We start from the raw sequence: 12,347 nt of genomic DNA on the forward strand, positions 1-12,347 counted from the left end.
CGATACTCCAAATGCGAAATAAACAAGACGCAAATAAACTCGATCGTCTTCTCCAATATTTAAATTCAAGAAAATGGTGCAATTGAAAATATTACAATAATTATCGTCGACACCCACTAGAATTTTGTTAATGGCAGAGAATTACGTTCTATATAAAATTGCTGTGGTCGTGTAATTAAAATCTGAAAATTCACATATAAAATATTTAGTTAGAAACACACACATTTTTAGCCAAAAATGTAAATGTAAAGCGTAAAATCATCAATTGAGGACAAATCTTTTCCAATTTAATTTGTATAAAATATCATTTTATTATTATAGGACATTTACATTTTCTAAGCGCATACATTTCCTTTGACCGCCATAGTAAAGATCGAAGAAGTTACAGGATACATTCCATTGTCGTTTGTCAAATCACCTTGTCTACAAGATTACATAACCATCAGAATTAATAATTAGAACTGCGTGTATTTCAATCACAGATATAGCTACAACTACAAAATACCATATTCTATTCTCGAGATAATTAATCAATATATTTTCCCTTCAATGCTCCTGCATAAAATTCACTGATCAACTTCTTCAATGTCTGCCGGTATTTTATTTAGATCTACTAGGTTTTCAGCTTGACTCGTACAAGTAGACATATTCCTACAGATGTATTAGGTATAATAAAAACATGCACAAAGAAGCGTATTAATCAGTGAATATATTGATCGCCCATCAATGTGAATGATATACATACTTGTATATTTACAATGGTATATATTAGAATTAAAAGCTGATTAACTGGTCGTCGCCTAGCCATTAATGTATTCGAGTCTGAGTAAGCGTCTTGAATTCAACCTTGCGAAAAGGTATTATCTCATGGAATCGTTACGTCAAGATTATTTCTTTTTTACGAATAAATTTGTTCATCCCGCCGATAATTGTATACTGAAGGTGTAACTCACATCAATCAAATAACCAATCGCAAAATTCAAGGCAAACGTAAGACATAAATTATATTAATGTAGTAATGTTGAAATATGTTAAATAAGACATCCCTGTGTAAAAGATATAATCAGGAAGAATCATCTTGAAATAAAAAATTTTTCCAAGACTTATCGTAAAAAGAAAACAAAGGAGATACTTGGCAGAATAATAACACAAAAATACCCTGTATAAACTTTATGTTACATATAATTCATAACTTAGACAGGAAAATTTATTAAATTATTATTGATCATACTAAAAAATAAATTATTATTGATCATTGTGCATTTGGTCTTATAGAAATACTTATTTGTAAGAATGGCAACCGTTACATTTATTTAGGAACAATGCAGAACCATACATCATTTCAGACAATGGTTACGAGTTTAGCGAGCTAATCAATAAAAATGTAAAAAAAAAACACAAATTTTTCAATTTTTGCACATTGAAAAACACTATTATCATACTGCTATAAGTGGCTGTGAAACAAAAATGGAACGTGCAAAAATCTAAAAAAAAAAAAAAGTATATTCTTTCCTTCCCTACATCCACTTTTGTATTTACTTCAAATTAACCACCGGTTGTTTTATTTAACATTTTCATGTATAGTTCCATTAAAATTCGCCAGTAAAATTCTGAAAAGAATTATTTTTACGAATTTATGCGATCAAATACATCTCACAAATGTGTCACTCGAATCAGTCGTTTCTTTCTTGAAGATGAGTGCCATTTATATACATGTATATGAGAGATGCAATCTGAAAGAGTAAAAAATAAAATCGATAAACCTAACCAATAGTCAATATAAAATAAGAGATAATCTATAAAAAGTGTAATATAAAGATAATAATTAGGCAATTAACCGATGCAAATGAAAACAGATTCAAATGACGAGCGTTATAGAAACGAGATAGGTAAATATATATAAAAAGTAGTTTCTACAATAGAAGATGCATCAATATGTCTGTCATCAATATGTATAAATATCAGTCATATTATTTTGATACTAACACTGAAACTGAAATTGTCACTTCCGATTTATTTTTTCACATTCTTAACGTCCTTCTCGTCCATAGTGTTGTTAAACTTGCTCGACATAGCCTCGTGATACGCGTCTAGCAATTCTTGCGCAGTCATTTTAGAGCATACGCTCTTAAAAATACTGAGCAAGCTCTCTTTGGATACATCATTATTTTGAATATGCGTGGCCATGAACTGGGACGTCCACAGTTGATCTAGGACACGTTTAGCCATGCCAGGGGATTGCTCTAATGCTTGCGCTATACCTTCTGAACTGTTATTCTGCAAGGCGATGTCCAGAACTACCGACGCCGGAATAAGTTCTTCGTTCGCTACGGTATGACTAATGATCACGTCCATTGGTAACCTTTGTAACATAGCATTTAAACTTGACAGTTCCGGCATGGATTGTTTGATACCTTCTTTCTCTTCTTGCTTTAGTTTCTCCGACAGTATCTCAATGATATCGGACGACGTGCATCTTTGGCAGATCGCGCTTTTCAATTTATTAAAGTCTAAGCTGTTCAAGCCATCGGCTATATTGAGCTTCTTGCTATAAAACTTGAGCACCTTATCGAAGAACTGTTTGTCGTGGCTAAAAATATCAGGCAATCTAAGAAGGACTTTGTTGACGCCGCATGCACGGCAGGCTGCCTTCAACGATGCATCGTTGACTTGTTGTTTGTCTTGCAGGCCGAGCATTTTGATCGTTTCCTTCAACAGTTCTCCTTCCTTCACGTGTGCCATCTTTATCTGACAGTTAATTTTCCATTTGTTTATTTGATAAACAATCAATCTAATGATATACCAAGCAAAATTTACCTTATATTGCAGCAGAACTGCCTCGGGATTGCATCTTTTAGCCGCGCTTTCCATCACCAGATTTACGTCAATTTCGTCCAGTAGTTCTGCAAGCGTCATTTGAGACGCAACAGATTTCGTCGACTGTTTAACAGCCGGTGTCGTGGAACCGATCTCGTCAGTATTGGTACCAATTGAGGAGTGTGTAATTAAAAGTTCGTCATACACACTTGAAACTCCAGCAGGATCTTTTCTTGCGTCCAGGCTGACATTTGAAGTTGATGTTGTCTGGCTCGTAGTTGTACTTCAAAAGAAAAAAAAACATATTTTTATATTTTAAATTGTTCACTCTATAATAAAATTTCTTATATATAATGAAAATGTATAAAATAAAGCTGTAAAAGATAACGTACATGCTTTCAGAGGACGACGAAGGGATTGGCACGGGTTCGGGATTATCTGTAGACGTTCCAGGTTTGGAATTTTGAGCAGCGATCGGTAACTTCGCGCTTGTTTGTCCATTCTCTATAGAAGTGTTTAAGGCTAACAAATCAGGATGATAAGGAATCGTGGGTCCCAGTGAAATATCCATGTCACTAGTGACCGATTCCGTTTTATCCCCGTCTTCCACAGACGAATTTCTACTCGGTAGACTATCGGATGTATTTCCGATAGGCTGGATAAGTGGCGTGCTACAAGTTAAGGACTCATTGTCGTTCGCCGCAGATCCCATTTCGACGTTGGACAAAACGGCGATTGGCACAATTTCGTCCGTCGCCTTAACAGGCAATTGCTCGACTTTACTTGACTTTTCAGCAGAGGACTCCTTCGTTCGCAGCATGCACGTGCTTTCAAAATGCTTCAGTACCTTCCTCACAAATTCAGTCTTTGGTTTACCCTTCACAGGCATTCTATCAATTTCGCGCTCAGACAGGTCGGCAATATCGCCGATTGTGTGTATATTTCTATTCGCAAAAAATGTACTTAGATTTTGCTTCCAGAGAGGATACGTCAATCGCTCGGTGATACTAGCGACAGGCTCCATGCACGACGACAGTGCTGGGTAAATAGGCTGCGTGGAGTCCAAAGATTCGGGATTGCGTTCCACGTTCCGCGCACTCGGAGCCGCCTCCTGACTCTGAGTGTCTTGCATCGTAGATAAACTGACGGAGTCCGTTATCGGCATGGTGTCTAGCTCCGCGATATTTTCTGTCGCTTGCGTACTACTGCGTATCGGCTTTTCGCAGAATATCTCGTCTGTATTTACAGTGGAATTCAATCCGATAATATTCTGGATATCCATAGTGTCCTCCATACTTGTCGGATCGTTGTCTTTGGTAGGTAAAGCCGCTATCACAGAGTCATTGGTCACATTCAGTTTAATAGAATCCACTGAATTATTCGGAATCAAGCCATCGTTGTCCGCCTGAATCACCGTGACGTCAACCTTTGCATCCATCCCGTCAAAGATATCTCGCTGCGTCTCGGTATCCTCCGTTTCGATGTCTATCGGCGAAGCGCCAGAATCTTCAAAAGATATAGACTGCTGGTCCTCCGAGACAACCGAATCCGTGGTTATCTCAATTTCTTGCGCCAATTCCAATTCTCCGATAACATCGATCCTCGCGCGAGGATTCATTTCGAGAATATTTTCAACAGCATTACCATTTTCTGGAGAATCGCTGGGCGTTTGCTCATCGATATCCGCAGGTTCTGAATAGGCTTCAGATATTTTTACCACTGCTTCTTTCTTCTTCTCGACCTCCATAGCTTCAGTGCCGTTTTTATTTTGAATATTATCCTCAGCTATATTCTCTACATTGATTTTCTCTGTATCAAATGGCACAAGTTTAAGTTTGGTTTGCTTGAATTTACTCGGAGAATCCTTCCTTGACGTAGAATTCCGTGCCAACGAATATTTAATCCCTTTTGGCGTGGTTTCCGCAGTGGAAATTTCATAGCCCATCTCTTTAGACACCGGTGGATCTGCAAAACTCACTCGCTTTCGCTGTAATGAAGAATATCCCAAATATATATATTATAAATATATCTGTGTTTTCAGTAAAAACCTCAAAACGTGTACAAAATAAAGATATAATACAGGACTAAAAAATGGTAATAAAATGGTAATTAAATAATAAAAAATAATCTAATTTTGCCTCTGTTTTTTAAAACACTACGTATGATAATATAAATTGTATAGAACATACCTTAGGTGTTAAATCTAGATCTGCTTCTGGTAGGCTCGACCGACGTTTAAGAATACTAACACTCGGTGACGCAGTTAACGAGGGTGGATTAGCGCTTGACCATTCCAATATTGGTAGATCGTTTCTTTCACGCAACGGCGATGCGTTTTTGTCATTTTCCTTGTCAATTGAACTGTCCGTCGTTGCGCAGTCCGGCGCGCTCTTGTTGAATCTAAACGACAGCTTCTCGCCATCGTTTTTCAAAGTAGTGAACGTGTGCGCCGACGAAGACGCGGCATAATCGGTCGATCTCATATTGCTGAAAATCTTTTCTTGTCGACTACCAGACGGACCACCTATTTTATCTATTTCTTTAACCATTGATGTCTTTTTACTCATCGACATCTCGTTTTCCACGTCCTTTGTTTTCAATTTCTTCGAGTCGTCCAACATCTTGGACGATTCTGTGTTCAGCTTCTTCAAGTCGTCCAGTATCTTGGACGGTTCTTCATCCAGTACAATATCGTTCGCGACGAGTCGCGCTTGACTCGTAACTAAACCTAACATGTGAGCAGCGCGTCCAGTAAAAGGTTTCAGCTTATAAAGTACCTTGCTATTGCTTCTTGGCGAAGTAAAATTTACGCTCGTAGATTTAATCGACGCTGAGTTATCGATTATCTTCTGACCCTCTGAAATTAAACTCTTCACGTTAGAATTATCAGTTTTCTGAACCGAATCTTTATCTATGCTATCTGCGACTTCTTCGTCGTTTATCTTTGTATTAACGTCAGGTTCGGCTTCATCTAATTCTTCGCATGGATCAGGTACATTATCGTTATCACCGCAATCCATGGGGATAGATTCAGGTACATATCTTTTGTCAACAGTCGCGTCAGAAGTTTTCGCAGCTTGGATATTAGTCATTTTATTAATCTTAATGAAACACTGCTTCTCGCCGTACAGTTTATCCAATTTTAAACAGACATTAGGAACTTGCGAACTCTCGACGACATCCTCGCCTTCCTCTTGACTCTGTTCGTTTGATTCAGCAAGTTCCGCAGGTGTTACATTCGAGTCAGATTTCAAATTATCCTTATCAAGCCTCTCTTGCTCTTGGACTTTATTAACATCCTGTACCGCTTGATTGGACGTTGGAATTGCAAGCGTCACATCTGTGTCGGTGTTAGTCAATTCAGCCTTATCACTAGAATCATTGGACTTTTCAACATCCTTAGTAACGTCCAGGTCATTTTTATTAGATTCTTGCTTGCTTCGTCTACTACGTCTCTTACACACCCCTTGCTCCATATCGTCTATATCCTTCGTAGTTCTCTCCATCCTTGGAGTTCGCTTTAATCCATCCGCCGATTTTGCATCTACGGATTTCAATCTGACGCACCTATCATATGTCCCGTATTTCCTTAATCCGTGTCCTACTGTTTCCCTTTCGCCTTCGTCCCGATGCTTCACTCGACGGCGATTTGCACCGGAATCAATAGTGAATACCATGTCGATTTTCAAACGAGATATCTCATTTCTCATACGTTGATTCATACTGTCTGGGACGTTGTCAGCGCTCCGCGATGTTTCACCGCCGTCATCATTAAGGTCTCTAAGAGATGTAACCTTTCGCTTGCGACATTGAACGCTTTCTTCTGATTCAGTGTCCGACGCGTACTTACGTTTAACGCCCTTCTTATTTTCGTTAGAATTTTCTTTAACAGTATCATCAGAATCGTCAGTAGCATCATCTGACTTCCGTTTACTATTTGTACCAGGTTTTTCCTGAGTAGTCTTCACTCTCAATGTTTTTTGTACATTTGTTGTACTCGAATCTTTCGAGGTCTCGACAGTTTCGTCATCTTTCAACGACGACGCAAATTTTGTCGTGCTATTACGATGCCGTCGTTTAATACTGTCTAACATTGACGGAGATGATTGTCGTTCGTGCGTTTGATCCTCGGGAAATTCATCCCGCGATTCAAAGTCCAACTTTTTCGCAACAGATACCATTGCGTCTGCACTCTCACCCTCTGTTGTAGCGTTCTTCCCACTGAAAGCAGCTGCATGCGAAGACAAATTCGCTTGTTTCGACATATCTTGCTTTCCATTAGACTCGTCGTTCTTAACTTTTTTCGTTGAAATTTCGTTTTGCTTGGTATTGACGGTATTCTCTCCAACATTTCCCTCCAATTCAATACCACAGATATCATCAGCACTCTTGTCCGTGGCGTTAGAGATTTCTATTTGTTTAAGCGTAACCTTGTTTTCCTTATTAGCATCGCTATCAATAGATTTCTGCATTGTAGAGTCGCCCTTTTTATTGTTGACTTTATCAATCTCGTTAATATGTTTGGCTTTAATATCAAACCACTGTTGCAGGTTTTGAGAGTTTTGCGAGGACGATTGAGAAAGATCGTTATATAGTGCCGGTATGTCTTCTCTTTTCCTCTTCAAAGTTTCCTTTTGATGCTCAGTTAAACGATTAACGTCAAATTTCAGATCTGTTTTTATGTACACGTAGTCCTAGAAGAAATTTGAAAATGTAGGAAACATCGGCCAGTTAACCCTTTAACATACAACATAAAATAATAATAAACATTTACTTGCGATTCAGGTTCAGATAATGTAGGTAGCGTATTTTTATCATTCTTTTCAGGTGGTTTAGCGGATTTCGTAGTAGCTGACTTCCTATTCAAGAAACTCCCGGCCACGTGCACCTCCTTCGCTTGTCCCGCTTCTGCTTTCTTCTTCGAAGCGCTATCAGACTTTGCATGAGACTTGCCTTTTGGTTTTTTTATTTCATCTAAAATGCACTTAGCGGTACTGTCCAAGTTGTCTTTAATTTCAAAAATAGATTGCGTCAAAGATCTTATATTTAGATTAGGATGATTCATAGCTATTACAATTGCTTCTTTGTACGACGATAAGAGTTTGTGATCCAATTGTTTATTGAGTCCTTTAAAAATACTGACTATATATTCCCACGTGTTTGCAACCTGTAAACAAAATTGCCAGAAAGAAGGAACGTGAAGAGTTAACTGGTTAACATAAAAATCGCATGCTCTGTAAAGAATATTGACGTCGTACTTCTTTAAAAAGCACCGTTGTTTGCGACGAAAGTACAAGTTTGATGATTGATTTACAATTATGCAGATACGACACTACTCTTGGCAGATTGTGCCCGTATATGGTGATAAGCATAGCTGACAATGCCTTCAGAGCTATTTCAGAATTAAGATTTTGCACGTCATTAAAAGAAATAATTATAACGTCCATTATTAGTTGCATAATGGATGGAATTTCGTCTTGATCTGAAACATGCAAAGTAGATATCACGTTCCGAGCATCGATACATTTTATATCAAGTTACAACAATAGGTCATGCATACCCAACAAAGATTCATAATCGAGGGTGCTCAATAAAGTGTCTAAGCAGTTGACAATAAGGGTACAACATTCTCTATTTATACTCAAACATTTCCGCATCATGCTTGCAGTATCCAGCAAGATTTCATTTGGTTTTATTGCAGCTATCGAATCTGAACGTAATTCAACCTCTTTGTATACAGTTTTCCACACTGTCGCTTGATTCTTTATCTGCAAAAGTATTAATGTATAAAAAAAAGGTTGTCACGGCAATATAAATGTAAAGTAGGGAAAGGGAAAGAATATTTGAAAAAATTATACACACCAGCTCGAGATCTTCCATATTTGTATAAAATGGAAAGGATAAAATTGATTTTATAACTTCAACGTCGTCTTTACTGATTTCAGAGTTTCTTATGTATTGTGTGAATATTTCTGTTATCATAGACCATAGTTCTATGTAAGCTAATTCATTGCTACCCCTGTAACACATTATTTATTAAATAATCGAATGCATTGTTATTAAAATTTGCTAAACTTACTTATTTTTATACGCATCATGCGCTGATTTCAGATTTCCCATTATCGTTTCCAGAAACCCAAATACACCTGAGGAATATGTAAATTCTGGACTGACACATCGCTCCAGAAGGCACTTGATTGTATTACTGTTGTAATCCCTATAATATCGAGATATAATAAATGCTTATACAACGTAGAACAGAGCGTATAAACGTATCGGCAATTAGTCTGAGATACACGTACAGGATGTACTTGAGCATTTCGTCAAGTATCGGAGATGTCAGAAGCTTCAATACCAATTCTGGCAATGCATTATCATGAACTTCCGTTTTCTCAATAATGCAATAAACATCAGGTAAGATTACATTAAACAACATGTCTCTCACCATGAGCTTATCTATATGATTCGTCAATTCAGTTACAACTATTATCACATCTCTGTACAGCTGGTCCTATAAAATTCAGTACGTAAAGCGACATTGTCAAGATTCCATTGTCTCGTATTTTACATCGCGAAAACGGTCAAGCTAAACATTGATTCATCACCTTCCGTATGTATATCATCAGGCTTTTCCATAACGTTTCACCGAGCTGAAAACGATTTTTCATCTCCTTATCTGTAAGTTGACCAAGAATAAGCACAGCCTCCGCTATACTATGAATAATGCTCTGGGAGCATTCTTTAAACACCTCGTAAGACATAGCATGAGGAAGTCTTTCTTCCAACATTGGAGGACAAACGGTAAAGAGATCTTCCTTTGTGACAAGTAATTGGCACAGGGCGTCCACAGCGACCACTTTTGTCTTGAAAAATCTTTTGCCTGGAGATGCAACAACGTCAAATTTGGCAGAGAGCAGTGGCGTGTCCCCTAGTGGCCCGAAGCAGTAGTTTAAAAATTGCGTGATGACGGGAGAGACAAATTTCGCGATGTGTTTGTACAATTTGATAATTAAGTGCCACCAAACTTCTAACTTGGTCAACGCAATTAATTCAGTTTTACTGTTCTTCGCGTTTAACGGAATGCAGAGTAATTTTATTCTTCTAGCAGTAGCAAGTTCCTGATAATCTAAAGCAAAATTGTCGATCAACAGTTTCCACGAAAGGAAAGCTTGTCTGCAATATGAATTAAAAAAAATACACATTAGCTTTTCCTCGCACAACTGAAATTAGGATGTTTGCCGAGTTTTTCACCTGCGTATAATAGGATCGATAGACTTGAAGGCTTTTTCCTCGACGCTCAGTAAATTATTTATAAGGCCGGCACCGCGATGAAGATCCGTGCCAATGAACTGGATAGTGGTATTCCACTGTGTAGTCCAATCCAGGTCGCATGCCGCTACCAAAAGCAGCATGCGTTTGTAATAGATAGACTGTAAATTGGCTTTATATTGTTCCCACAGCTCAGGCCAGTTTTTGCGGACATGAGTGGCCGAGTCGGTTGCAATAGCCTGTTGCAAGACTTTCAAAGCAGGGCCACGCTGGCGCTTGTGTCCCATGTAGGCCAATGTTACGACCTTGTCCATCAGTAGTGCGTCATACTGAAAAGAAGCAAGGATTCCCCCAGTTCTGAGTGTAACTTAAAAAAAAAATCGTTCACGTCACAATCGCGCGGATCTGTACCTTCCAAACACTTTGATCAAACGTTATGGAAGCCAGTCGGTACAGTCGTCTCAAAAGAGCGAGCGCATAACTGTTTATATCCTCCTCTAGCTTCTCCTCCTCCGACAGAGGCTGCTGTTCAATCTTGACCAACATTTGCAAATCATCCACGCATGCCGTCGGCATCAACCATTCCATTAAACTAGGCTGCACGTTGACCAAGCAGTGCTTGAAAAAATTTAGTATCTGTCCGTCATCGGCGGCCGCAGAAATGGCATTGTCGTCCACCACTTCCAACACTTTGAATATCTTTAATCTAAAATCAAGAGTGAGGATGGAGTGCCTTGTTACGCGTGCATGCAGAGTTCACATAGACCACCGGGGCAATTCTAGCGCCGGACAAACCTCGTCTTCTTGTCAGTCTGCAGCATCGATTCGAACAGGTGCAAGCGATGCGCTCGGAACTCCCGCACGATGGCATTGAAGGCTCCCAGTGCCTCGTTTTGCAAGGTACCCTCGTGCTTCGAGAACGCTTCTATCACCAGCCTACACAAGTCCTTGTAGCGTTCCTCTTTAATGGCGCCGCTCATCTCTAACTTTTTCGCTTGGCTACAAGGAAAAGGTCGAGTCTTTATCATGCACAATATCAAGGAAAATCTTTCAGCACACGTACACGCAGTCAATACATTTTTATTCACTGGTATCGGACGATGTAAGCGTATATTTCTAAACAAGTGCAAATTAACGCGCCCCATTTCTGACTCTGTGCTGGAGATCGGACGGGTCTTCATTTTACAATCTTAAGTTCGTATTTGCTCAACATTCGTTCTACAGTTCAAAGCCTGAAACTTGAGGGGGCAGATCTCTTCTGAGTCTCTCCTGTCTAAGGAGAACGCAACACTATTGCGACTCTACCAGACTCTACGCTAAATCGGACAAAGTTTCTCGAGTAAATTCGCGGTGACGACGGCGTCGAAAGGCCACGTTTCACGCTCCCGAACTTTGTTTTCACGCGACATTCACTGTATATTGCCAGCCTACAATTCGAGAAAGAGAGAGAGAGAGAGAGAAGTATCCTCTTAGCTTGTATTTTCTCTAATCTAACGCGCCGTAAACTCGGTATACATTATCGTGGGCTCGATTTTGCGCCTCTCCCCGCACATTTCCCCCCGAGCGTCGCGAGAGCCGCGACGTAGCGAGGCCGAGCGAGACCTACGACCGCCGCGGGACGGGTCGAATGCGCCGGCGATCCCGGGCCTCGTCACCGCGGGCCACCTTACCTGGCGATGTAGACCAGCGCCTCGCCCTTCTCCTTGACATTGCCGTTCTGCTGCAACGCCTTCAGCATCCTGGGGAAGGTCGCGCTCGTGACCGCGGCCATCTCGTCCCGCGTCCGTTCCCCCGCGTGCCTCGCACGCCTTCGCCTTCCGCGCGCGCGGTCAGCTGCGGGCCGCCGAGCTCCGGTCACCGGATCACCGTTCACATCTCACGCCGCGATTGCGCGCGCGAACCGGCGACACACGTCTCGTCCTCGCCGAGCCTCGAGTCACCGGACACACCGCGAGGATCCCCGCACCCTGGCGAAAGGGCGAACAACACGTCCGACTCCGACACACTGGAGCTCGCTACGCTCTCCCGCAACAGAGGGGGGGGGGGGAAGAGAGAGAGAGAGAGAGAGGGGAATCTCTCTCCGCGAAAAAAACGATCCTCGCGATCCGGACGCGTCACTGCTGGTCACTGCCTGCGCCCGCCTGTGCGTACGTGCATGCGTGCGCGCCCGCTGCATGCGTGTACGGCTCGCGCGACGCAGCGAACCGCGAGCGTTTCGGAGCCGGGCGAGGAGAGAGAGAGAGAGTTTAGTGGGAGATATT

General features: G+C 40.7%; 1 protein-coding gene across 2 annotated transcripts; it reads right to left on the reverse strand.

Annotated features, from left to right (window-relative positions):
- Positions 1-291: 291 nt before the first annotated feature.
- Positions 292-11,901, reverse strand: LOC105567096 (telomere-associated protein RIF1-like). Of its 2 annotated transcripts, none has more exons than XM_012021654.1 (16): positions 11,757-11,901; positions 10,882-11,085; positions 10,498-10,792; positions 10,069-10,415; positions 9,423-9,990; positions 9,120-9,328; positions 8,897-9,034; positions 8,680-8,836; positions 8,378-8,585; positions 8,076-8,299; positions 7,592-7,984; positions 5,007-7,511; positions 3,210-4,804; positions 2,818-3,100; positions 1,987-2,748; positions 292-1,733 (listed from the first exon to the last, which is right to left on the reverse strand). In XM_012021654.1, the coding sequence occupies exons 1-15, from the start codon at positions 11,855-11,857 to the stop codon at positions 2,014-2,016; spliced, it is 7,962 nt and encodes a 2,653-aa protein (XP_011877044.1). In that variant the 5' UTR covers positions 11,858-11,901; the 3' UTR covers positions 292-1,733; positions 1,987-2,013. The 2 variants fall into 2 exon arrangements, with proteins under 2 accessions (XP_011877044.1, XP_011877045.1); XM_012021655.1 differs by lacking the exon at positions 11,757-11,901 and adding an exon at positions 11,150-11,298.
- Positions 11,902-12,347: the final 446 nt, after the last annotated feature.

Source organism: Vollenhovia emeryi, unplaced genomic scaffold (assembly GCF_000949405.1).
Source record: "Vollenhovia emeryi isolate VEMERY1.0 unplaced genomic scaffold, V.emery_V1.0 DF939140.1, whole genome shotgun sequence".
Taxonomy (NCBI): Eukaryota; Metazoa; Arthropoda; class Insecta; order Hymenoptera; family Formicidae; genus Vollenhovia; species Vollenhovia emeryi.